We start from the raw sequence: 26,365 nt of genomic DNA, 5'->3' as shown, positions 1-26,365 counted from the left end.
TAGAGGCTTTTTTCAAAAAAAGAAGACATGATAATATTGAAATAATAATGGAATTAAGAAATAAATAAATAATTAAAAGACTAATTATGTAATTAAGAAATAATTAAAAGACTAATTATGTAATTAAGAGATTAATTGCATAATTAAGTAATTAAGTAGAGGGAGTAAGTAGAGAGAGTAGAAGAGATGAATTGTGAATAAAAATGATTGAAAGTGTGGAGTATTTATAGAAAGATCCCCAACGGCTAGTTAACGAACCGGTTCCAAAGAACCGCTGGGGCGGGTGAACCGCCCGGTTCCAGTTCCAAGGAGCCGTTGGGCCGGGTGAACCGTTCCGGTCTGTTTGCCCGTTCCATGGCGGTTCCTTGGAACCGGCCCGCGGTTCTTTGGTCCAGTTCTTGCGAATTTTTCCGCCGGTTTCACAGTTCCGCAGTTCGGGCCGATTTGAAACCTATCGCGAACGGTTCCGGTTTCGAGACGATTTCAAGCGGTTAGGTTCAAAGTGTCCCTATATAGCAAGGGTCCCATCCCACCACCCTTGTGTAATAGAAGCAATCTTATCCTGCATTTTTGCTTTTCTTTGATTAAATAATCCGAAGTAAAAAGTTCTTGCCCTAGAATACCATTATTGATTTATTTATTTCCTTGTATTTTAGAGAACAAAAATGAACATTTCTTCAAAGAAATTCAAGCTCCAATCAATGTTATTGTGCAATGATGAATCACCTTGGTTTCTTAATTACCAAAGCATAGAAAAAACTTGAATTTCTTAAAATTTTCTAACATACATATTACTCCACACCAGAATTGAAATTATACAAACGTAGGTACTACTGAACACATTCCTAATTTCAGAATATTCTTGGATTTACTGCTCGTACTTAAACAAAAATACTTTAAGCTAATTTTACAAAATAAGTCCTGACAAAAAAGTCTTATCCCTATCATAGGAAAGAAAAATATGCAAAACTAGTTGCTTTGTATAAAGGATGATGTGAAATACCAACATGGAAAGCATACATTTTATGTAAGACGACTCGCCAGTAACTTATGAACTTCCCTTTTGAGATATAGCAAATACGGAAACATGAGTTCAGCATGCTTCCCATAGTAGTTTGAGAATATTGCATCCATCTGATTTACAGTCTCTGCTGCTGCTGCAGTATCACCTAAGGCTAGCTGAAGAGATGAAAGCTTTATGAGTTCATTTCCAAGGGCAATGTCACTGTGCCCGTAAAGCTTCTTAAGAATCTACAAACAAAGTAGCAGTGAAGTTTGTACAAACTCTGGAATAATGATGCTTAAAACAAAAAAACATATAAACTTCCACATTCATCATAACTTCTCCAAGAATACTCCCTCCGTTTACACATAAACGCTATGTTTGGATAGAAGGAAAAGGAGCGACGAAAATGGATAGAAATGAAGGGATATTTATTCCTTCAGTTGGATACCAAAAGGGGAGCGGATATGGAGGGATGGACATTGGAAGGAAGAATTCCTTCATATTGTGTACTGAACAAATCCTTTTAACATTACAAAGATTAGGAGGAAATAAGGCATCATACACAAAGTTTGGACGGAAAATTTTGGAGGGCAGGGAAAGCGAGGGGTTTATCTCCTTGTTTCGAGTAAAAACTGAAGGCAATGAGAAAGGGCACCAAAAGATGTATCTAAAGTTAATAGCCAATCCAAATCCAAGTGTCTAACACCATGTACAACATTGTAAAATGCAAAATATCCAATTTGTTAGTTTTATGCCCCACAAACAAAACCCTCTTTAGCTGGTGAACAAAGAAGTAGAAGTAATACAAAACCATCCATTTCATCCGACAATAAGTGATATTTTGAAAATGATGCATACTTGAACTTGAAGACTGGATGGACCGGATGGATCCTAACCTAGTTCAATCAATTAATACACCAAGCAACTCAATCAACACACTGTACCAGGAGCCTAAGTACGAGCATAGATCCATTGCACCAAAAAAATACAGAGAAACGAAGATCACAATTTTTATGATATTTAAGAATGGCATCGGCCATGATTTTATTTTCCTCTCAATATATCTCCCTAGGTTTGATTCAACTATAATCCAAATGATGGATTATGGACTACTTGCTCTCCATCAAAGATTTTATTAAGTTATAAACATATTTCCCTTCCTTCCCTTGCTTGCCGCTCCTTCCTAACTGTCATTCAAAAAAGCTATTGAAAGGACACAAAATTGTAACTCAGATGCCTGCCTGATGAAAGAGAAGTATAGCACAATAAAAGAACCTTTACCTCAATGGACAACGTACAGTGGTCAATTGCTTTTCGTAACTCCTGAACTGAACAAAATGCTTCAGCAAGAATATCCCGTGTCTACATAAAATCGATTATAATTATCAGGTATGACTTCAGATACTAATTTATTTGCAACAAGCTATGTACAAGGTCATATTTACTTGCACATACTCTTATTGCAGAAAGTAATGATAGCATGAACAAGAAGTAATATAAAGGGCAGCTAAGGCCTCTTTGTAAGAAATAGTACAAAGAAATTTTTACGAATCTGGATTATGGCTTTCACATTTCAATTTTTTGATTTAATAATTGAAGTATTGCTTTGACAATCTCTGGTAATTCTGCCTTTTTTTTTCTGTATCTTTGGTTCTATATCTTCTTTCAATTCAGTATTGAGTTCTTTATTCATTGTTCGTGTATTGATTAGCTCTTATTGTCAAGAAGTTAAGGATAGTTTGCATAATCAACCAAATATGTTAAACTAATTACACAGCACCAAGTGATTAATGCATTGAAAGATGAGTTTTGTATGCACTGTCTACAAAAAGTAGATGGAGCTTTGAATGAGATGCTTCTAGAGATTTCAAAGAGAAGATTTATCAAAATATAGTATATTCTATAGATCTAGATTGAAATAATTAATCAAATGACCACTTTCTTTCTACAAAAACCCAAATCTTCGTATGCATAGTTTTATTGCTTTGCTATAAGCTTTTTAAGATAAACTCATCATCATCATCAATATTCGATAGTGAGCTTCGCATAATCTGTTTATAAAATAAAAATAGTTTGACTACTTACTAAGAAGGTCCAACTCCTAAGTAAGGATATTTCGATAGGTTGAAATAGCCTCAATAATTTACTATATCCAGATTATGACCTCCCTAGATTTAATTAATCATACAAGCTGTAACACATACACTCTATATCTTGATATTTGAGTGGGTATTATTGGTTACCATACTCTCTAGGTCTAGGTTGAAATGTGAGGATCCATGTAGCCCGATGCTGATGGGACACAACCCTATTTGGTCAGGAGTTGAGATATCTCAATTTTATTTATCCCAAAAGAAAAAAATGTAGATCATAATTCGTAGCATTGAAAATAAGGCTAAATAGAGTCATAGTAGTAGTTTTTGGAATTTGGATAGAGATGTTTTCTACGTAACGAATGTTGTTTCTGCTACTCCAAAAAAGATTGCACTAAGGTGGATTCTGCATTCCCACTTAAAGAATGACTAGAGTGTCAAGTTTTACAGTTCCTCATGGACCCAAAAACCTTCAGCCTAACATAAAACCAACACTTTTAGATAACATGCCAGCATATATCATGCAACAAGGAATCCTTAAAAAGTAAATCAGTAAATATGTTGTGGATTGGGGAGGAATACATACCTCTGCAAGTTTCTTGTTAAATGCATGAAGAGTTGATTTCAAAATATCAAGAGCATTCAATGCCTTTAATAGGAGACCAGCATTAACCTCATTTGAAACAACAGCCTCCTGCAAACTAATAAACAACACCGATGGCGATGATATCAGTCAGAAAAAAGGAGATTATCTTGGGAAATAGTTGTATAGCATGAAATTCCCTCCTTTCATATGGTTATACCTTTGTATATATTTATCGGCTTTAGCAACTGTTGCATGCAGAGACTTCAAATCGTTAGTGGAACCACATTTTAGGCAACATCCACACTCAATTGCAGGGTAGTATCTACTGCATTCGAACACGAGGCAAGCCACATTCTTTACCTCATTAACCATCAACTTTTCAAACTTGAAAGAGTAGGTAAACAAAAAAATCAGCATTCTGCAGGATTACTAATGAAATGAAGTGCATGATCCAGTAAAAAGCTAATCATCCATGGTGAAGGAATCCATAAAAAGTAATATACAATTCTGAAAATTTTAATCTCTCTTCTTTTAAAGGTTGCAAAAAATTATCAAGGAGCTGCTACAGGCTTTCCTATATAAGTCGGTTCAGTTATAGACATAATGGCAAGTGCTAATGGTGGTGATGCACATACCTGTGTAAATCAAATTATGACAGCACTATGGATCTTGACACTGGTGAAAATAGATGACTAGATTGACAACTGCATGACAGTGCTCCAGGTTCCAGGAATCTTTCCTTCAAAGGGAGGGAAATAAAAGGGCTTGTATTATAGCAAAAATCCCATCCTTCTCGGTATGATAAAATACAAATCAGATGAGCAAACCAGACATTCATAACTAAATAGTTCAAATGTTTTGTCCTCTGATTCTTATCAACTGATTATATGACTGAAAGCCTCAGCACTAACAAGTTGGTAATGACTTTTATATAACAAGTAACCCATAAAAGGACACCAAGACAGATAAACATATGGCAGATAATTGAACCTAAATCTTTCATAAATAATCTATGGTACAAGTTTATAGTACGTTCATGTGTTGGGTCATTCTAATTCTAGGTCATGATAATCTTAATTTGGAACTAAGGATGACAACAACTGTAAGCCATGAGTGCAAAAATGTGGTTTCGGTCACAATAACGATCGTGAATCATCTTTTGCAATCAATGCGGATGGATTTGTGCGGTGTCTCGGCTTATATTTTGGTCGTGTTAAGCTAAAATCCTTTACAATACGATTGCAACGGTGATGCATGATATATTCCCCATCAGGAAACTTGAGAAACAAAAAGGAAGGTTAAGAGTACAACATGCCAAATTAAGATTACCAAGAAACTTCAACTAAGGAGATAATCTCTGGCTCCAACAATTAAATAAACATAAGATCATCCAGTACATGAAGTTGAAGCTATCTTGAGGCAATTTGGACTGTTCTATATAGGATTGCAGGTCAGACTAGAGCTACTTAATTCAATATGTTGATTCATACTCGCCTAAGCCTTAAAGTGGCCCACAAATAGCCAAAACGGTCTATAATTCTCCATTCACAAATCATAGTTCCCAAGGGGATTAGTAAATTAAGTAAAACTGAGAAAAGACAGGACAGGAAACTATGTAAAGCAAATCTAGCTCGGATATGTAGATAGAGGAGAGGTAAACAAATTACAGAAATATGGTGCTTTTCAAAGTCCTAAATTACAAGATTTGGACAATTGAAACAAGGTCTAAGTCGTCCAACATTCTGCAGCGCCATGACCATTATGGATAAAGCCTGGAAGGTCCAGATGTGTAAAACTTTATCTCTAATCAACATAACAGATGGAGAGAGTATTACTACTAGATACGTACAAACAATTTTTACTGCACAAAACACAATAATAGGTAAAAAAAAAAAATAACCCAGAAAAAAAAAATCTATTACACAATTTTAAAGGTTCATTTCTTAGCAGACCCACTGGCCCTAAATCCCAATTCACGAGCTTGCATTCCATTTATTAGGTTAAAGTCTTGAGCAGTCAATAAAATTCAATGCTTCAATTTAAAATTACAGTGAGTACAGACTTTGTTACTTTCCAAATCACAAATTTTGCGGTAGGTCGAAAATTTGAGAAAATTTATAAGCCTCATTCTCAGCTAAACATTGTCAGAAGAATCAATTTTATCATCCAACGAAAGTAAAATTCATTCTTTTATACTTCATGGCTAAGCGCCCCTGAAACATACCTCTCCCAGCTGTTCCATGCTATTTACTTCAGATGTCTCTCGTAATTGAGAGAACTTTTGCTTCTCATATTCAATCATATCGTCATCAAGAACCACACCCGAGCAATTTGGTTTGGCACAGCAGAATGCCTTTAGGACAAGATCAGGCAGATTAACTCTAGAGCAACCACTACACTGACATTTAAATGAATAATTATCAAGTAGAAATTGCTGGCGTTTTCTGTAATCCCACTGCCCAATCTGCAAGCACAATAGACAATTGTAGGTGTTACAATCTGCGTTACAAAGAGAAGAGCAATGCAAACATACATACAGGGACAGAGACTCGAGAAAAGCTTTAGACAAAATCAATTGTAATATTGTTTGAGCAAGAATCTATTATCATGAATCGGTAAGTAAAATTCAAGGAACAAACAGAATTTAAAAGACATCCAAAAGGATGAAGAATAACATACCTGTGGCCCATAGGACATCTCCAGCGGACATCCATTGACCACATATGTCGTGGCTCTTATTAGAAGAGTACGAGAAATGAAATATGCATGGATGTTTGGCATACAGGAATGGTTAAATAGACTTCCAGATAAGTAAATAGCTTGTCCAACTCTCACCTAAAAAATAAAGAATAAAAGAACGTCAATTAAGCATAAAAGGCATCTAATGTCATAAGAAAAAATCGATATCAAAACCAGCTAAATGAATACGAGTAGTTGCCACCATATTGCACAAATACGGTTTCAGTCAGAGTTGCAAAACGACGTATATAAAAATTTTACAATGTGGTCGCGATAGTCACACGAGCAATATTTTTCACTATGTTTGCCACACTTTACTTATGAAATCCTACTGATCCACCAACCCTTCCCCCTCTACCTGGTGAAAAAAAAGGGTGAAAAGGACACAATCATTAAAACGCAATCAGCTTATAATGTCTATTAATGATCAAAATACACAATATCAACAAACACATTCAGCATGGGAAATTTCAGGCCAAATATCATTCTTTTGATAGGACCAAAGATTTATAGTTCTTTAGTTTTGGATTATAATGGACTATAGGAAAATGATTCATAAAATCTGTGATACTTGCTGCCTGCGTTCTCTTATTGAGAGCAATAAAAGTACAAACACCAAAAGAACACAAGGATTAACACACGGATTAGAGTGCCGTATAAACTCCCACACAACCTCAAGTGTTGTGTAAACTCCCACCCAACTTCGAGTGTTGCGTAAACTCTTTATTTCTGAATTCTTATTCCAAATACAAGATAAGATCATACAATGAGAGGCGATCCCTATTTATAGCCTTCTAAGCTTAGGACCTTGAGCCCACTAACAAGAATAAAGGCCTGCTAAAAACATAACAAAATAACAAAATAACAAACTAACATGACACCTATTGACTTCGTATCCTCCTTTAATATGTTTTGATTATCTCGGGAGCCTTAGATGTTACAATACCCCCGGCCTAATTAAGCACCTTGTCCTCAAGGTGTGGATTAGGGAACACGGGGAAGAATTTATCGCCATCTTCCCATGTGGTTTCAAAGGCATCCAAACCATCCCATAATACCAACACCTCACGTGGACGGGATGGCAACTGACGCACTTGTAAAACATCGGCGGGCTGGACTAGAATCTCCAAATCAGCCGTAAAAGGAGGGGCAGCTGCTGAACCATGAATCCCTTCCGCTTTCTTCAACTGAGAAATATGGAATACCGGGTGAATTTGACAATCCTTCGGAAGCTCTAACCTGTATGCAACGCGTCCAACCCTTTGCAAGATCTTATAAGGCCCATAATAACGTAAACTAAGCTTTTCATTAAGGCAGCTACCCAACGTTCTCTGTCTGTAAGGGCAGATTTTCAAATACACCCAATCTCCCTCTTCATATTGCACATCTCGACGCTTCAAGTCGGCATAATATTTCATTCTTTGTTGAGCGTTGACCATATTTAATTGTAACTCATCTAACATGGCATCACATTCTTGCAACAAATGTTCCAAGAATTCAGTCGTGGTGTGTCAATGCCCGATTCGGACCACATGTGGCGGTACTCGGCCGTACAAAGCTTGAAAAGGAGACATTTTGATGGAAAGGTAAGGAGACGTATTGTAGCTAAACTTGGCCCAATGCAACCACTTTGCCCGTTGTTTAGGTTGTTCATTAGCAAAGCAACGTAGGTAAGTTTCCACCATTTTATTCACAATTTCAGATTGGCCATCCGTTTGTGGATGGTAAGCGGTGCTTCGAAGCAAATGAGTTTGTTGTAGCCGAAACAATTCCCGCCAAAAGATACTTATGAAAACCTTGTCTCTATCGGACACGACGGATGTCGGAAAACCATGTAGTCTCACCACCTTTTTTACAAACTTGGCCACTACTTTAAGCGTTGTACAAGGATGTCGAAGTGTAATGAAATGCCCGAACTTTGTCAAACGATCAATGACCACCAAAATAGTAACAACCCCGTCGGAAAGTGGCAACCTTTCTATGAAATCCATAGTGACATGTTCCCATACATGGGATAGGAATTGGAAGATTTTGTAGTAACCCAGCCGGACTTTGATTCGAAGCTTTGGCCTTTTGGCAAATGTGACATTCACGAACGTAGTTGTCAACTTGTCGACGCATTCCTTCCAAATACCATTCCGCAGCCAAACGTAAATAAGTCTTCAACTCACCCGCATGACCTCCCAAAGGCGAGTCATGATACTCCCGAAGCAAAACTGGAATGAAGGGAGAAGACCGAGCTAAAACATATCGCCCCTTATAGAATAGCCTGTCATGATCAATGGAGAAACCCAAAGGAACTGGTTCTCCTTTTAACACAGCGTCACGAATTCGAGTTAAGGTAGAATCCTTGTTGACCTCCTCTTGCAATAGTGCCCAATTGATGCCATTAGAACTCAATAATGAACCCAACTCAATAACCCCATGATGTACAAAAGATAATGCATCTGCCACTAAGTTGCTTCGTCCCAGATTGTATTCTACAACAAAGTCGAACCCCACCAGCTTCATTAACCATTTCTGATAATCCCCATTGACCTCACGTTGCTCTAAAAAAATGCTTCAAACTGTTTTGATCAGTCTTCACAACGAACCGTCGCCTAAGTAATGCTTCCACTTAAAAACCGCAAACACAATAGCCATAAGTTCCTTCTCATAGATAGGCTTGTTGCTAGCATGCTTCCCCAATCTTACTATAATAAGCAATTGAATGGTGATCTTGCATTAGGACAGCCCCTAACCCATATTGAGAAGCATCGGTCTTGAGCAAGAACGTTTTCTGTAAATTGGGCATCGCTAAAACCAGTACTTGAGTCATGATGGTTTTGAGACGCTGAAAAACTTGTAAAGCTTCATCATTCCATGCAAATGAGTCCTTCTTGAATTGATTTGTAAGGACCTTAGTCAATTGAGCATAGCCTTTCACGAATTGCCGATAGTACCCTGTGAGTCCTAAGAACCCCCTTAACTCTTTAAGGTTCCTTGGAGTCGGCCATGTCTTCGTTGTGGCTATCTTGTCTTCATCCACCGATACTCCAGATGCAGAAATGATGTGACCCAAATAAGCAACCCGTTGGACCGCAAACTCACATGTTCCCCCGTTGACCACCAACTTATGTTGTCATAGGCATTTGAAGACTTGTTCCACATGAGCTCGATGTTCGAACTTACTTTTACTATAAATGAGGATGTCATCAAAAAAGACCAATACAAATTTCCGAAGGTACGACCGAAATATGTCATTCATTAAGGACTGAAACGTAAGACGGAGCATTCATCAACCCAAAAGGCATAACAAGGAACTCATAATGCCCTGCATGAGTTGTAAAAGCAGTTTTGTGTACATCCTGTGCCTTCAGTCTGATCTGATGATAGTCGAATTTGAGGTCTAACTTGGTAAACAAAGTGACTCCATATAACTCATCCAATAATTCATCAATCATCGGAATAGGATATTTGTCGGGAACCGTGCTCGATCTTCAACACAGAATCTCCAAGACCCACCCTTCTTTTTAAATAAGATAACCGGACTAGAAAATGGACTCACCGAAGGCTGGATTATACCGGCCTTTAACATGTCTTGCACCAATCTTTCTATCTCGTTCTTTTGACTATGAGGATACCGATAAGGTCGCACATTTATGGGATCAATTCCTTCCTTAAGCGTGATAGCATGGTCATGTACTCGATGCGGTGGTAATGGTAATTGTTGTAGAAATAAATCAGTATAGGTAGCGAACAAATCTTGCAATTCAGCCGGGACTCTTGCTTCTAAAACGCAATGCTCTATACCATTGAACTCAACTAAAATGCCTCCATCTTCCTTCCTCAACACCTTAAGCATGGCCTTCAATGAAATCTTGGAACGTTTTAAAGATGGATCCCCTATTAAAATCACTCTTTGCCCTTGCCATTCAAATTTCATGGTGTGAGTCTTCCAATTAGTAGTTACCGGACCCAACGTCTCCAACCATTGCACACCAAGAATCAAGTCAGAATTTCCCAAATCTAAGGAAATAAAATCTTGAATCAAAGTCAGTCCCTGGATCACAAGCTTTACATTCTTACAAATTCCCTTACCCACAACTTCATCACCATTTCCTAGAAGTACCCCAAACTTGTCACAATCTTCACATGAAATGCCCAACCGTTGCACTACACGTGTGGAAATAAAATTATTCGTGGCTTCGGGATCGATCTTAACGATTAATTCATGCTCTCCCACCTAACCCAAAATTTTCGTTGTTTTTGGGTTTGTAATGCCCACAACCGAATTCAATGAAAAGTTGATTTCTCCTACTTCCTCATCTTCCACAACCTCCTCAATGTGCAAATCATCCTCTTGAACATTTTCTTTCTCCTCTACCCCAATCAATACACTTATTTCTTTCTTGCTACAAACATGATTTAGGGACCATTTTTCGTCACATTGAAAACACAACCCTTTTGCCCTTTTTTCTCAATATTCTTGGTCAGAGAGCCGTCTCTCCTTGTTGACTGACCGAGTCAACCCAACGTGACTGGGTGGGAACCGATTTCGTGGTGGATTTGACGGTATAGGTACCGATCTAGGGTTTGTTTCTGCGAAATTAGGGTTTGCGAATTGGGGGTTCGAGAATCTAGTGTTCGAATTGGAAAAATTAGGGTTTAAGAGTTGGGAATTCGCAAATCTAGGTTACGAATTATGGAAATTAAGGTTTGTGAATTGGGGATTCATGAATATGGGATTCGAATTGGGCAAATTTGGGTGATTTGGGACTGGCATTCAAATCAGGGGTGTTTTAGTACTTTACTGTTGATTGATTTCTTTGGGAGCATAAGGGTAATTATGCACCATAACTTGTCTTCTTCCCAACCAAGAACATGAGTTTTTCTTATCAATTCTGTCAGCCCAAGTCATGGCTTGTTCTAAGGTTGTTAGTCCCAAAACCTTCAACTCCGCCTTGATGTCCCCGTAAACCTCTCAAGAAGGCGCCTATCACCACTCCTTCCTCCACCGATTCAAGGTAAGTTAACCGGGTTAATAATTCTCTGCGATAATCAGCCAATGTTCCCCATTGCTCATAAAGGTCCCCATCATCAGCTGGTCTAAAGTGTTCAAGGATCATACCCTTCAAGTCTTCCCATTGATTCATCGGAATTCTCTGTTTCAACCAGCGATACCACATCATGGCTTCACCTTCAAAACAAACCTCCGATGCTTCTACCTTTTCTTTCACTTAATTGATAGAGTGAAAAATATGTTTCGGCCTTCAAGATCCATTCATCCGGTTCTAACCCATTGAAGGGAGGTAAATCCAATCGTCGAGGCTTCCACTTAGTTCCACCTTGTGATTGCTCATCACTGTGAGTTTTTTGTTCCCTTGCCTTGCAACATACCCATTCAAAACTATGCCCATCTTGTTCCACGTTCTTGCTATGAGTTGCCCCTTTCTTTTGGAGATTTTCGAGCTGGACTCCTATGTCAATCAATTTGGCTTGTCCCTCCATTAATATGGCCAAGATTTGTTTCGTTTTGTCTTGTTTCTTGGCGATTTCTCACACTGTGGTCACTAGGGATGGCAATGGATATTGGATCCGACCCGGATCCGTGGATCCGTATCCGTTTCGCGGGTCTGGGTCTTTAAAAATTGGACCCGTTAGATTTGTGTCGGATCCGAATCTATTTTTATTCCACGGATCTGGGTCCGGATCTCAAAATATGCCTGGACCCAGACACGTGGATCCGGAGGACCCGTTTTCTTTATTAACCCTAATCTGTATTACTCGGCTATATAGCAAAAGCCCACCTTGCTGCTAGCCTGCTGCCTTATTTTCCTAAGTACTTCCTAATTGATTCCCTTCCCAAAACCCTAACTAAACGTCCCTTCTTCCCATGCCCTCTCCTAATTGATTCCCTTCCGAAATTGAATTATCTTGATAGGATATCTCTTTCTGTAAGCTTTCACTTGCATTCCCTAATATTCTAAGAGAGTAACATCCACTAGAGAAGGATCATTTTGCTACCAAGTGCTGGAAGATTCTCTAATTTATTAATATTGGTTAATCACTGAATGTTCCTCTGGTACTTGGTATCATGAAATCGCTCCAAGCATCATCAGGCACTATAAAATTATTGTTCTGAAATGAGGTTCCTTTCGTTTTTTTGTTTACATTTTCCATATTTCCCATCCCCATTTCGATTTATGATTAGTATGATTGTATGAGTTGATTAATTTCATGATTTTTCTCTATTTTTGTAAATAGATTTAATCTCACCTCTTTTGATTTATATTGAGTTGTTACTAGTACTTGTTTTAATTTTTTAATTTTTATTTTTTATCATAGAAAATTCGATATTTGTTAATAGATTTAATCTCCATTTAATTTTTTGTACACTGTGTATTCGAATAATCTTTATTCCTATCACAGTATATTGTTTGTGTAAATGGACAATTGATGTATCATGTATGTTTTACTTTTAAGTTGTATAATAATATTTTGGATGATCAATTGTGAAATTATGTACTATATTATTATCATTAGTATATGAATTTAGCTTTATCGCAATCTCAATATGATCCAAAAATTAAAGAAAATGTCAAAAATAATCAGACCCGTTTTGGACACGGATCCGATACTGGATCCGCAATATCCACGAATGCGGATATGGGTCTTGAAAATTTAGAGCCGCGGATCCGAGTCCAAATTTGGGTCTTACTCATGAAAATGGATCTGGATCCAGGTCCACCTGGACCCGTTGCCATCCCTATTGGTCACCAATTTATCTCTTCCCGATCCTACAGCAAATTCTTTGATCTTTGCCACTTCTTGTTCCAGAATTTCCAGCCTTCCCGGAGCATTCGGATTACTCATTGTCATAGATCAAATGAACCGCTCTGATACCTGTTGTGATACTTGCTACCTGCGTTCTCTTATTGAGAGTAATAAAAGAACAAACACCAAAAGAACACAAGGATTAACACACGGCTTAGAGTGCCGTATAAACTCCCACACAACTTCGAGTGTTGTGTAAACTCCCACATAACTTCGAGTGTTGTGTAAACTGCTTATTTCTGAATACTTATTCCAAATACAAGATAAGATCATACAATGATAGGCGATCCCTATTTATACCCTTCTAAGCCTAAGACCTTGAGCCCAATAACAAGAATAAAGGCCCGCTAAAAACATAACAAAATAACAAAATAACAAACTAACATGACACCTATTGACTTCGTATCCTCCTTTGATATGTTTTGATTACTTCGGAGCCTTAGATGTTACAAAATCATATGCACTTCTTATTTATGTAAGGGCACAAATAATGTTTATTACGAAGGACCAATCAAGCAAACTCTTTATTATCAATTACAAGTGTATAACAACGGTAAGATTACGTATATCCGACTCCTCAAACCCTATTCTAGGCGGGAACCGCTTACTAATGTCATTGGGGCAATGAAATTTATTTTTATTGATCATTCTTCTAACGTTATGTAGAAGTTGATATAAAAAATGAGATTCGGCACCTAATCCAAAGATGCCAAAATTAATTCACCCATCTATTATTGCCTTTTTATTGGTGTATTATATCTTCTTTGTCGGTCTCCGGAATGAGGGTACTACACATGGAGGGTTATAGACTGTAAGTCTATTAGCACCCTCCGAATTTGATTTTAGCTTAAAAAATTGTGTTGTGATGTTGGGCTCTTTGTGCAATACCAATGTCGTGGATTGGCAAGCAGTATAGGATGGGAAACTGTGTTGCAAGGGTTTTCAATGCAAGGGAGTTAATTATTTTACAAATGGAGGTTTGTGTTACCCCAAAATGCACCATTCGTCAATACCCTACTCAAACATTGCCATGATTTACCCACTGGTTGTCACTCAGGGGAGCATAAAACCTACCACCATATCGTAGAAGATTGGTTTTGGGAGGGAATGAAAAAAACAAGTGGCGGAGTATGTAAGAACTTGTGAAGTGTGCCAAAGACAGAAAGCGTCCTTGTTATCCCCGCAGGTCTTCTCCAACCTTTATCCATCCCAAACCAAGTGTGTAAACATGTATCTATGGATTTTGTAAAAGGCTTACCGAAGGCTAGAAGTAAAGACACTGTGTTAGTAGTTGTTGACAGGCTCACTAACTATGCTCACTTCATAGCCCTTAAGAATCCTTTTACAGCACCTATGATAGCTGAGGAGTTCATCAAGGAAATTGTGCACATACGTGGGTTCCCAACTTCAATACTTTCTAATAGGGATAAGATTTTTATGAGCCATTTTTGGCGTGAGCTCTTCTCTGCACATGATTGATCTGCGTCGGAGCACAGCTTACATCCTCAAACGGATGGGCAAACCGAGGTGGTCAACCAAACGTTGAAAACCTACCTACGTTGTTTCATCAATGGCCAACCCAAGAAGTAGCTCTCATGGCTTCCTTGGGCCGAATACAGTTCAATACCTCCCCCTACACTTCCACAAAAATATCCCCATTCCAGGCTGTGTATGGAAGGAGTCCCCTCGCCTTTGTCATGTCTCTCAGGGCATCACTTCCCTTGGGAGTTTGGAGGAAACGCCTCAGGAACAAATGCTCAATTGGATGAATTAAAATTCCAATTAATGTGTGCACATCAGTTGATGAAAAACAATGAGGACAAACATAGGAGGGATGTACACTTTGTTGAGGGAGATGATGTTTTCTTAAAGTTACAACCATACCGGCAAAAGTCTCTTGCCTGCAATTACAATGAAAAACTCACTCCTCGTTTTTATGGTCCTTACAAAATCAAGAAGAATATTGGGAAGGCCACCTATGAACTACTACTTCCTAGTTACAGTAGAATTCATCCAGTCTTTCATGTTTCTCAATTAATGCTGGCCAAAGGTACCTACATCCCTAATTCATTGCATGTCCACATTGTGGAGACCTTGGAGCTGAAGGCTAGGCCGGACACTGTAATGAATACTCGTTACAGAATTGATGGGGCACTGGAGCTTTTGATTCAATGGGCTGGCTTGCCTAGGGCTAAAGAAACTTGGGAAGAGGCATCCTTGCTTGCTGAACAGTATCCAGACTTTCACCTTGAGAACAAGGTGCGTCTTCACATCGGGGGTATTGTTATGCCCTTCATTAAGGCAAAACCATGGATCACATATCAAAGGAAATTAAAACAGAAGCAGACTAATTAAAAAAGAAGCGAATGACGTGGAAGAATGGAAGCTGCTGGAATGCAATTCTGTTATAACAAGAATTGGAATAAAGTACAGAAAAAGGAATTTGTTAGATTTTCTATGAGGTGGCAAATTAGTCAATCTAGTTCTATATATAGGGTAAAGTTTTTGTACTACAGTATCCCTCAGAATATTGTAAGAAATACCTGTAAGGTAGGAGTGTCTGCACTCGAAAACAGTGGTACTCTCAATCTTTCTTCTTCTTCTTCTAATATCATCCTTTCTCTCTTCTTCTTCAATTTATTTTCTGTTCTAACATACAGATCATAGCAAAGTGACCATGTGGGATATTGCTAGGTTCGTTCTAATTTGATTTTCAAAGAGAGAAAAAGCTTTGATACTTCCAAAGCACTAATATAGAAGAAAACCATGATCATGTGGGATATTATTAGGTTCTTTTCTATGTGTATTTTTATCATATTAGTTTTTCATAATTTTCAAAAACATTAAAGACAGTCCGTTCCATAAAAAGGTTTTATATTTAGTAGAAATCTTATTAGTAATCTGAATCTAATAAAAATTTAATTCTTGAAATTAAGTGAAGAGAGCATAGACTAATTGATAAAAGATATCATTGTGGATGTCTTTCTATTTTGATCTTAATCTATAAAAAATTTAATTGCTAATCAACTACAGAAACTGCATTTACAAAGTTTATTTACGTCAAAGTGCCAAAGCCACAAATATATATTTAAGGAAAATGTACCAAGAATAATCCAACCTTTTTATGATTTTCCTACAATAATCTCACCTATTTTAACCATGAATAATCCCAACTTTAGAGGGTATTTGCCTAGAGTAAATTCGGGTAACCCAATGACCTACTATTGTAGATAATTCACCAAAATAGTAAACTGAAAATTAATTTAAAATTAGAGAAAAATTTTGAAAATTTACATAAAAGATTATGAATAATAAAAAAAAATCATAAGAGTAATAGATAGGAAGTTGCCATTTATAAAGCTGCAATTAACAACCATCTCTCTTTCACTACACAAATTCACTAAAAATTGGGCAAGTAAACCTACTATGCATAGGAATTTGCACACAAAAAGTTTTTCGAACTTGGACAAAGAAGAGATTGCAATTGAGAAGTTTAAAACTTCAAGACTAGAAGCAAGGAGATTTAAGTAGTGAGGATTCACTAAGAGTAATGGATATACTTTCCACATGGTACCAAAATCGTGAATGGTACAAGCTCACAAATGAGTGTAGGCGATGTTTCTTTTATTTAAATCATGGGTGAATGTAAACGAAAATGTGCCTTAAGTTAAGAGCTTGCAACAATCAGCAATGAAGCTTTGATCCCTTCCAATGTCCACGATTCACGATTCGGTTTGATTCGTTGTACGGATTCGGATTCGCGATTCGCTAGTTGACATATATGTTTTTCGTTCGCTTAGGTTGTTTGGTTCGATTTTAATATTATTTTATATTTTATTTAAAATGTCAAATATCTAAAGATAAAATAGTCACAAGATAAAAAAATTTGAATAATAAATAAGAAGGGAGTAGTACAGCAGTCAAATACAATTCTAAATAAATATAAAAAAAAATTTGAACTATTTTCACCTTTTTTATAGGTGTTTTAATTTTGAGAATTGGTATGCACGGTACACTAAGAGTCTGACTCTTTTTCTTCAATTTATTTTCACGTCTTTCTAAAAACCATTTATGTCTTCTTCCTGCCATTAAAGAGGCCTTTAATATTCAAATAAAACCCTTTACCCTTTCCTTCTAGCTTAGCTGGACTTTTCTTACTATGGCCCTCTTTTCTCATTTAAGGTCGCCGGAAATCAATTCGCTCCCATTGGCAATTCAACCGGCGAACGAACCCCGATTCTGGTCGAGCGAACCAAATCGTGATTCGTGGGCAAAACCACCGAATCATGTGACACTGATCCCTTCCCTCATTTAAAATATTGATCTACCATTATATGTAACATCAATGTTTCAAATGAAGTTATGGCAGAACATGTCTGATATAGAAGCATTCAAGTGAATTTTATTATCTACCTGCTCAACTTTGCTTGTCATAGTATTTCCACACACAGTGAAATCTGATTGCTTAAGAAGAGGGTTTACATCAGCATGTTTCATTCGAACTATTGCCATGGAATTCACATTTATTTGAGAAATAAGAATGATAACCTGCAGCCACAAAAAGAAACTTTAACCAACCATTGCAAAGCCAGCATCCTAAGACAGAAGAAGTCGTCATTTACTATTTTTTGATCCATTTACAAACACAATTTAAGTAATTATCTCCCACAAAAAGTCAGAATAAAGAAAGCAAATGATGCACTCTTGATTGTAAAAGATCATCAAGACCTTCAGACTTTGATAACATAATTAACATCAAAAATTGAAAGAATGTTGAGAGACTTGAGACAACATTGGACTTGAATAGATACAGTGGTGTCTTCATTTACCTCAACAAGCAATTAAGGACTATTTTTGTGCCTCTGTCGAATAAAAGAAAAAAACCTGCTTCAACGTTCAACCATGTCCAAGCATGATTACATTATCAAATCTAAGAATTTCCCCAACAGGTATTCTCTCCCATCTAAGAATTTACAAATAAAAGAAAAAAACATCAAATTTATTGATTGTAAAGGAAGAATTGTTTGTAATATTCAAAAGGGAAAACTGCCAATAAGTAACCAATCTTTGCTCGATCCACTAAAAATAATCAACCTATTGTTTATTTTTAAATAAACCTACCTATTAAGCATACGCAAATTCTTAAATGAAACACTCTCATGGTGAGACCACTACTATTGGGCTGACCCATGTACATTTAGTGCGTTCAATAGCTCACTTACAATTTCAAAATTATCAATTGGAGAAATAGGCTAATTATATGGGTCCGTCTCATGGTGAGACGGTCTAATACAAGACAAGTTGTTAAGCATATGGGGGGGGTGGAATGTTGAAAGGACAGACCTTTGCAAAAGTAGCTCCATCAAGCTCAAATTTAGATCTACATGAAGATCGAACACAGTAAAGTAACACGACTGCGTATACATGCAACTCCACTTTACTTTCAGGGGGGAGATGTGCATAATTATGAGAAAGATCCTGTTTGAACACACGGAAAACCCTTAAGTAAAAATTAAAGAACGTAAAATCACCTTAACGGTTGAATAGCCAAGTTAGTGCCATACCAAATTTTTCGAAAAATCCTGTAGTTCCATTAACTTTACTAAAATCCGACCAGCCAATACTACATGGGCCGGTAATACAACAGGCCAATTCACACCATGGCATTCATGTCCGTGTTCAGTGAAGCACTTTATGCCAGAATCTAAATTACTTTCCGAAGTCACCTTTGCATAATGCGCTTGAAGTTTATCAGAAAAAGTATCATCCGTTTCTTTGTTTACTGAAAATTCACTAGAGATCCTTCCTCCAGCCTGTATTTGACAATGCTCAGAGCAATACACTGGTATTGAACATGATGTACACGGAATGTTATCAACTGGCAGTTCATTGAAACAAAAATGACAATGAGTGTCTCGGAATCCCTTCAAAATTATCTGTGAAATGCTTTAGTGCATCAGAGAGGTGCTTTACAAAATGAATCAGCATTAAGAAATAAATACAAGAATCTAAGTTTTGCAGAAGGCTTTCCAACTGTATACATTTACAATCAATCCCATCCAGGGCTGGTTTTGTTGCAGAAGAGAGATCACCATGATTTCAAAGTACACTTATCGTGAATGACTTTCTTATTTAGAGCTACAGTACATTGTTTGAATTTACCATGAATAAGGCGGATATAAAACAAGCAAATTAGTATATCTAGGCGTAAAGAATGTGGTCAGTGGAAGATCTCAAAAGACAGAAAAACTAAACTTAGGGAAAACACAAAGAGAAAGCTCAGGAAAAATTGAAAAACGACAAGCAAATCGTGTTTAGAAAGACACCTCAAGCAAATAAGAAAATACACAATATGACATATCTCATTTGGTATAAGGTCACAGCTTAATAATCATTGATTTGCAAATCAATTTATATGGAACTCCCATATAGATGGCCATGTTAATGTACCTTCATAATAAAATATGTAATTTTGACATTCATTTTCTAGCCAAACAGTTAGCACCTGGAGGTATGAAATGAATATAAACTGGAGTCAGCAAAGAAAATATACATTTAATTAGAGATGTATTCACATGGCATGCCCTGTGCATATTTAATATACACATTCATTATCATTCCTTTGGCAGCTGACCTTGTATCAAATGAGCAATAAAACCACAGGTTGTAACATGTAAAGAAGGATAAACATTTCCTAAGAGTTAAGCTTTTAAAATGCACATACGTTGCAATTTGAATCACTTGAAATAGCCTAAAGAAAAGTAAATAGCAGAATACCCAAACAGAAAACAGAGAAATCCGTACCGCAGCATAAGGTTCTTCCTTATGAACTAAAGAAGATGGAGATAAATCAAACAATGAAGCCATACCCCTCCCTTTAGTTGGAGTTGATACACAGAACAGCTTTGCTTCCGGTAACTCATCTATGGAAAAAGGTCTAAAAAACTCAATAAATAATAGGGCTCCAAGATTGACAAATTAAGAGCAGGAAACACACTATTTTGAAGCAGAAACTTCATATCAGAGTCCAGAAGATATAAATTGACTAGCCCAAGAAGGAAACATTTCCCATTCTTAGGGTTTTATCATTTTTTTAATAAATAGTACAGATTAATACCATTTATAATAACAATACTAGATTCAAATCAATTTTAATTCATGACATTGGTGATGGTAATTCACATATAATTCAAGGATTAACAGTAAAATAAGAATGCTAATATGTTACTACTGCAATGTTGCAGATTCTGTTGTTTCTTTTAAGTCAAAACTCAATAGTACAAACAAGAATCTAACAGGATATTTGTTTAAAAGTCCAAAATTTGATCATGACCTCTTTTTTTGATACCATCTTCTTAATATTAACACCACATTGATACACGTATACAACTAAAACTGCAGCGTCTAGCTAGGGGCTGTTTGTTTGCCTGTTCTTCTTCCCTCCAATATTTTGGCTTGTACGTTGAAATTTGACTAATCTTCGGTATACATAACTCTTTATATTTCAAACAAATTTACTCATTAGCAAATGAAAAAATGGAGAACTAGGAAGCAACCAAAATTAAAATTACCATACAGCATGCCAGCAACCAACCTAACAAGGAGCTCAAAGCACCTGTATATACTTCTCCCGTAGCATGGACAAATATAATTTTGCAAGCGCAACTAATTTAATAGATAAAAATGAACTATTCAAATTCAGATTTCTCAATGAAGTCAAGTGGATTATTCATAGAAACAATGGAAGAGCAAATGTAAGTGTTACAATATTCGGCAAATAGGTGACTACTCTACAAAATCACTAATTAATAAATTTAAACTTCCATAATGGTCTGTGTCAAACATAAACTGATTGTAGTTGTTCTTAATTCCAAAAAATTATCATTTCTCTACAAGAAAAGAAAAACACTTGCAGAAGATACAAGTTAGTGGTAAAAACAGCACCATACTGGTTTTTTAAAGATTGTTTGCAATCAAAAAGGTATTAGGCAGCCATGACAGTTAACATATGAAAATGTGAGTAAATTCAAAACCTCACCAATTACAAGCTGCTCTTCTCTTCTGAGCTCATGACAAGAATTGGCAGCGTTCTTCTTGTTTGCTATTGAATACAAGTCAGTTTGTATTTGTCTCTTTCCACTATTAGAACTTTCAATTTTCAAGGCAACATTCAGATCACAGATTGCATCATCATAGTTTAACAAAGAAGAGTTGACCTTGCCTCTTCTGTACCAAGCCTAGAACATATTCAAATACAAAATTACACATTAAGTGCTGAAGCAAAGCTGATTCCACTTTAAACAAGGCCAGAAAGAAGTACACACAATTAATAAAATTCCAGAAGAAGAAATAAGAAGTTACGTTTTCTGGCAAGGAAAGAAAACATACTCTAGGGAGGAAATAAATTAAAAAAAATAAAGACAACGAAGAGAAAGGAATGCACAATGTATTTGATCCATTCTTACCTTGGCATATCGTGGACTAAAAGAAAGGGCGCGGTTGCAATCTCGTAGGGACTCCTCTAAAAGATTCAACTTCTGGAGAAAAGACATCAATAATAATTATTGTTGATTGATTGACTTACAAGATGCTCAAAGATTAAGAAAAAAGGAAAAATAAAAGAAAGGTTAAGAAAGTTATGAATTGTAAAATATAAGAAAGTGGCTATGAGTTGTAACACCTCTCTTGAGAGATCGCAACAATAACAACAATGACAGAGCCTTAATCTCAAAAGATTGGGGTCAGCAACATGAACCGATAAACCAGTTTCAATGGTTGTCCACATGGATTTTTCCTTCGGCCCATTTCGATTTTTTACCATCTTAATTTTTAAGTTTAGTCTTTCATATCGTTTCACTTATGTCCTCCAAGTCATCCTTAATCTTCCTCGCCCACTTTTTAAGTCTCCCGAGCTACAACTTTCTATATTTCTTACTGGTTCGCTATTACCTCATCTTTGCACATGCCGAAACCATCCTAAACAATTCTCTTTCATCTTTTCCTTAATATCTACAACTACTAAACCCTTTCTTTAGCTTTAATTCCTCCAGTCCAACACTGATTTTTGTATTCTTCACATAAATTTTCTATTTTCATCTAAGGGAGTGATTATTGTTTCTCCTACAAAATTTTCTTTTCTCCTTAAAAATAACTCATCAAAATACTCCCTCAATCGATTGTTGTTCTCATCCTGAACTAGAATGTTTTAGCTTTATACTTAATACACTTCACTAAACCTATGTCATTAGTTTTTGATTGCCTCCTCTATGCCATCCTATATATATCACATTCTCCTTCTTTAAAAGCTTTTAATTTTGCTTCACGAACAGTTAATTTGGTCTTAGTTATAATTTCCTTAAACTTGGCATTCCTACATTTTCCAAGTGCAAGATAACATTTTTTTTTTCTTTTCCTTCATAGCTCGACCTCCATATATGACAAAAAGTACATTTGATTGCAGCCAGAAAGATATATAAGCATCGACTAAGTAGGTTATGCACATTCCTTCAACTGAAAACATTTTTTTCTAATTCTTTTTCTCTTTGAACTAGGTAAACAAGAACTCATGTTACATATTCTTAGCAAATTAAACATCAGATCAAGACAGCTTAAACTCAAGCAGACCACTTAATTACTGATTCCCCAATGTTTATATGCATTAAGATTAAGGTACATGTACAAAATATTGCCCAAGACAAGAGCACAGAATGTCAAAATGAAAAAGATCTAATTTGCTGATAAATTCTCACTATACTTTATTAAAAATAAATTATAGTCTTATTAATGTTCTTAATAAAATTAATCAACTAACCAACATATGAAATAGATAATTATTGATAAAAGGATTGACTTTTGTTTATAAAAGTCAAATGTGGCCCATTATTTTGGATCAGAAGCATTTCAATGATATTCAAATTTGGAAGAAGCTAGGCCAAAAATCTCCCATGACATATTTGAAATTTTTTGAATCATGTGCTAGCTGAAAATTTCAAGTAATCCACATCACCACGCAATGACAAACGTGGCCATAAAAGTTAAGCAATTACAATTAACTAGAAATGAAGGTAGTTGAACAAAAATACATTTTTATGGAAGAACAAATATTTCACTATGCTTGAATCTAAAACTAGAGAGAGAATTCTAATCATGCAGTTCCAATCAACTATGTAAGCAGCATGGTTTACTACACTATTTACTAAAATATGATGTATATTCCTCATAAAGGACAATCATTTTGACTAAAAATCTCTAATTAAAAATACGAATGGTCCCAAATCTTCAAGTATTAAATCATCAGCTCTCTAATGGGTCGACTTATTATGGATTAGAGAGAGAAAATGTTTTTGTATGTTTGAAGTGGGTGGGTGCAAGGACAAAGTAGGATATGATAAACAATTGGTAAAATCATGCCAAAGAAATACAGACTCTAACGTGAATGTACGCAGAAGGAAAAGGAAAGAATAAAACCTCTACTAGGACAGATGCATTAATTCTTAGTACAGCATCACTAGCACATTCTGATTTGGAAGAGTCATACAAATTTGCATCAGCAAACAATGGAGTTAGTTATACTCCTGTAGAGATCAGGCATGCAAGAATTTTCGGTATTTAATAAGTAGAATGCAGAAACAACGCACAAAATTTTAGCAATCAATGTACTTTTGGTGATCAAGAAACACCTGCAATAGCTAGGGTAGGGACCACAACACTAGTAATAACAAAGAGGATGATTCAAACTGGCCCTAAATATGATATCCAAGTCGTAAAGCTACTAACTATTTCACACTAAATGAGAACCACAACTAGCCCACCACAATCCAAAAGTCAAAGAAAAAATTTGTATGCAATCTATTGCAAATGGACATACAAATCATTAAGTTGAGTTAAGATGATTTGAGCCGGACTACTATCGATATCAATTAGCTCATTATGGGCAATAAATTATTCTTCGATATAGCATATTTCGAGATAAGTCAATGCTGCAGTCAGCCAATTTAGGTTTAAGTCGGTTCTTTAATTCAGCCACATTTCCCTCTTGAGCTATTTTCACTTGCTTTAGTAAGGCATATTCAATGAATATAATAAATAAATAATAAATAAAAAATAAACACATGTGGTTTCCCTTTTAGCCCCCTACTCATATGCATTACCCCTGCTCCTAACCAAACATAAACTTATTAATGGCCATCTTGTATTCTCAAATTCCTCAACACTCACTAAAGGCTTAATAAAACATATACCATGATCTATATTAAATATAGGCTGGGAAGAAATGCATCACACAATATTTCTTCAAAAATGAAGCATGGAAAACTATATTAAATGAAACTTACATGAAGAGAGGAAGCCCGATTCACATACAACATAGCAACCAAGTTGTTGTCTTTGTCAGAAGCATCAACCGGAGCAACACGTAAAGCCTATTATTAAAATTAACAAATATTAAAAAAGTTACCAATCACACAATCAAAACCACACAAGCTTAAGAAAATTTCACTGATAAAACTTCTCCTATAAGGGATGTGGATTCATTGTAATATCCTCCCGTAGAAGAAAGGTCACATTTGATTTTTGTAAAAAAAAAAAAAATCACCATCCTCAAAGAAAGTTCATTTCAATTCTCATGAACAAAGCCAATAGTTCATTAGAAATGTACCCTAAAATGAATGTATATTTTCATTATAATTTTAGTGTAGCATTCACTCCACTTCTAAAAAGTCACCAAATGATTTTTCACATTTTTCTAAACAACATGTCATAGTACTATATCCAAAGTCCTCGATCTAAAAATAACTTTTTGTCTACCCAACATGATCATTCACTTTATCGCTAATATACAACTTTTCTAATGTTGGGATACTTTGCATCACCGTATAACTTCTCCTACAATGTTCTTTTGAGTGCTTCACTGATACCATACGCATATGCCCTAATAACATTTAATATTTCTCTTCCACAAACAAGCTTTACTTTTGTAGTTCTATCATTTAAGCTACACAACTCTACAGCTCTACCACATCATTGCCTAACCGGTCATCCATCATAATATCAACTATGTTTCTCTTTCTTGGGGCATGCCCAAAATGCAGCGACTTAGCAACCCTAACATACTTAACACCAATGTTGCTTAAAACAAAATTCAATCTGATACATTAAGGAAATGATAAACATTAATTTTTAAGTGTCAGAAATGTAGGAATCATAATTCATAGGTACATATTTGTCTTACAAAAAAGAATCAGTAAAAAAGGAAATGGAATTCGTAGGAAGTTTCTGGTTTTTGGTAACTACGCCTAACACTACACCCTCGCACCACATTCCTTTAATATGGGCGCGCTCCTTTTGGGCGGTGACCTAAAAACCTTTACTTATTTGACACTACATCCGGGTAATGTGGACGCAACGACTTAAAACCTTTACATGCTTAACATTTTCATGCACACTAGGGAGTAGGAACTAGGGAGGAAAAAATCCCCAAATAAAAAAGGGGAAATTATATCATAATTACTACCTGAGAATAGATATACGCAGCCTGGGAATAATCAGATGAAGAAAAGCAATCATTTCCTTTAAGCTTAAACTCAATAGCAGCCTCCTTGTTCTTGGTACAAAGACCCATTTGAGGATTTGTCAAGTCCTGCAACATCTGAAACATTGCAATTTGCAAGGAGAAACAATTAGAATAAGAATATAACTGCAGAAAATGAGAGGAAAAAAAAAGGATATTCTTACTGATTGAAAAAGTGGGTATTCAGCCAAGAATTCATGGAGGGAAGAACTAGTTGAAGAAAGTTCTTCTACACAGCTTTCTTCTATCTCTCTCTTAATCTTTAATGGAATTATTGACTTTAGTTTCTCCATGGATTTTTCTCCGTCTTCCTATTTGTGTTGTTTTCTTAATTGATTTTACTGGCATTTACAGTTCTGTATTTGTGTAGTCTGTAGAATAGGCAGAGAAGAGAGAAAGGCATTACCAATCACCATAGATGGTCACTTCTTATGATTTCATCAATGTATTTTGAACAATTTTCTGAATCGAAAAAACTTTTTTTATGCAAATCTCTCTAATTTTCTTAAAACCAGATGGTCTTGTGCGAGAGTCTAGACAACCTCAGCATGAGACAC

The 26,365-nt window shown here is 36.1% G+C and overlaps 1 protein-coding gene across 5 annotated transcripts; it reads right to left on the bottom strand.

Moving 5' to 3' along the window:
• Window positions 1-710: 710 nt before the first annotated feature.
• On the bottom strand, window positions 711-26,365 carry LOC130800678 (uncharacterized). Of its 5 annotated transcripts, XM_057664271.1 has the most exons (16): window positions 25,973-26,365; window positions 25,752-25,886; window positions 24,574-24,660; window positions 21,706-21,777; window positions 21,279-21,477; window positions 20,045-20,163; window positions 19,691-19,745; window positions 18,805-19,118; window positions 18,584-18,718; window positions 17,654-17,788; window positions 6,365-6,520; window positions 5,910-6,149; window positions 3,903-4,069; window positions 3,686-3,800; window positions 2,288-2,368; window positions 711-1,251 (listed from the first exon to the last, which is right to left on the bottom strand). In XM_057664271.1, exons 1-16 carry the CDS (start codon window positions 26,099-26,101, stop codon window positions 1,024-1,026), a joined length of 2,367 nt encoding a protein of 788 aa, XP_057520254.1. In that variant the 5' UTR covers window positions 26,102-26,365; the 3' UTR covers window positions 711-1,023. The 5 variants fall into 5 exon arrangements, with proteins under 5 accessions (XP_057520254.1, XP_057520253.1, XP_057520256.1 ...); XM_057664270.1 differs by lacking the exon at window positions 19,691-19,745 and having other exon boundaries at window positions 18,805-19,176; XM_057664273.1 differs by lacking the exon at window positions 19,691-19,745 and having other exon boundaries at window positions 711-1,179; window positions 18,805-19,176.

The sequence above is a fragment of the Amaranthus tricolor genome, chromosome 15 (genome assembly GCF_026212465.1).
Source record: "Amaranthus tricolor cultivar Red isolate AtriRed21 chromosome 15, ASM2621246v1, whole genome shotgun sequence".
In the NCBI taxonomy this organism is placed as follows: domain Eukaryota; kingdom Viridiplantae; phylum Streptophyta; class Magnoliopsida; order Caryophyllales; family Amaranthaceae; genus Amaranthus; species Amaranthus tricolor.
This window is presented reverse-complemented; position numbering and strand designations above follow the sequence as displayed.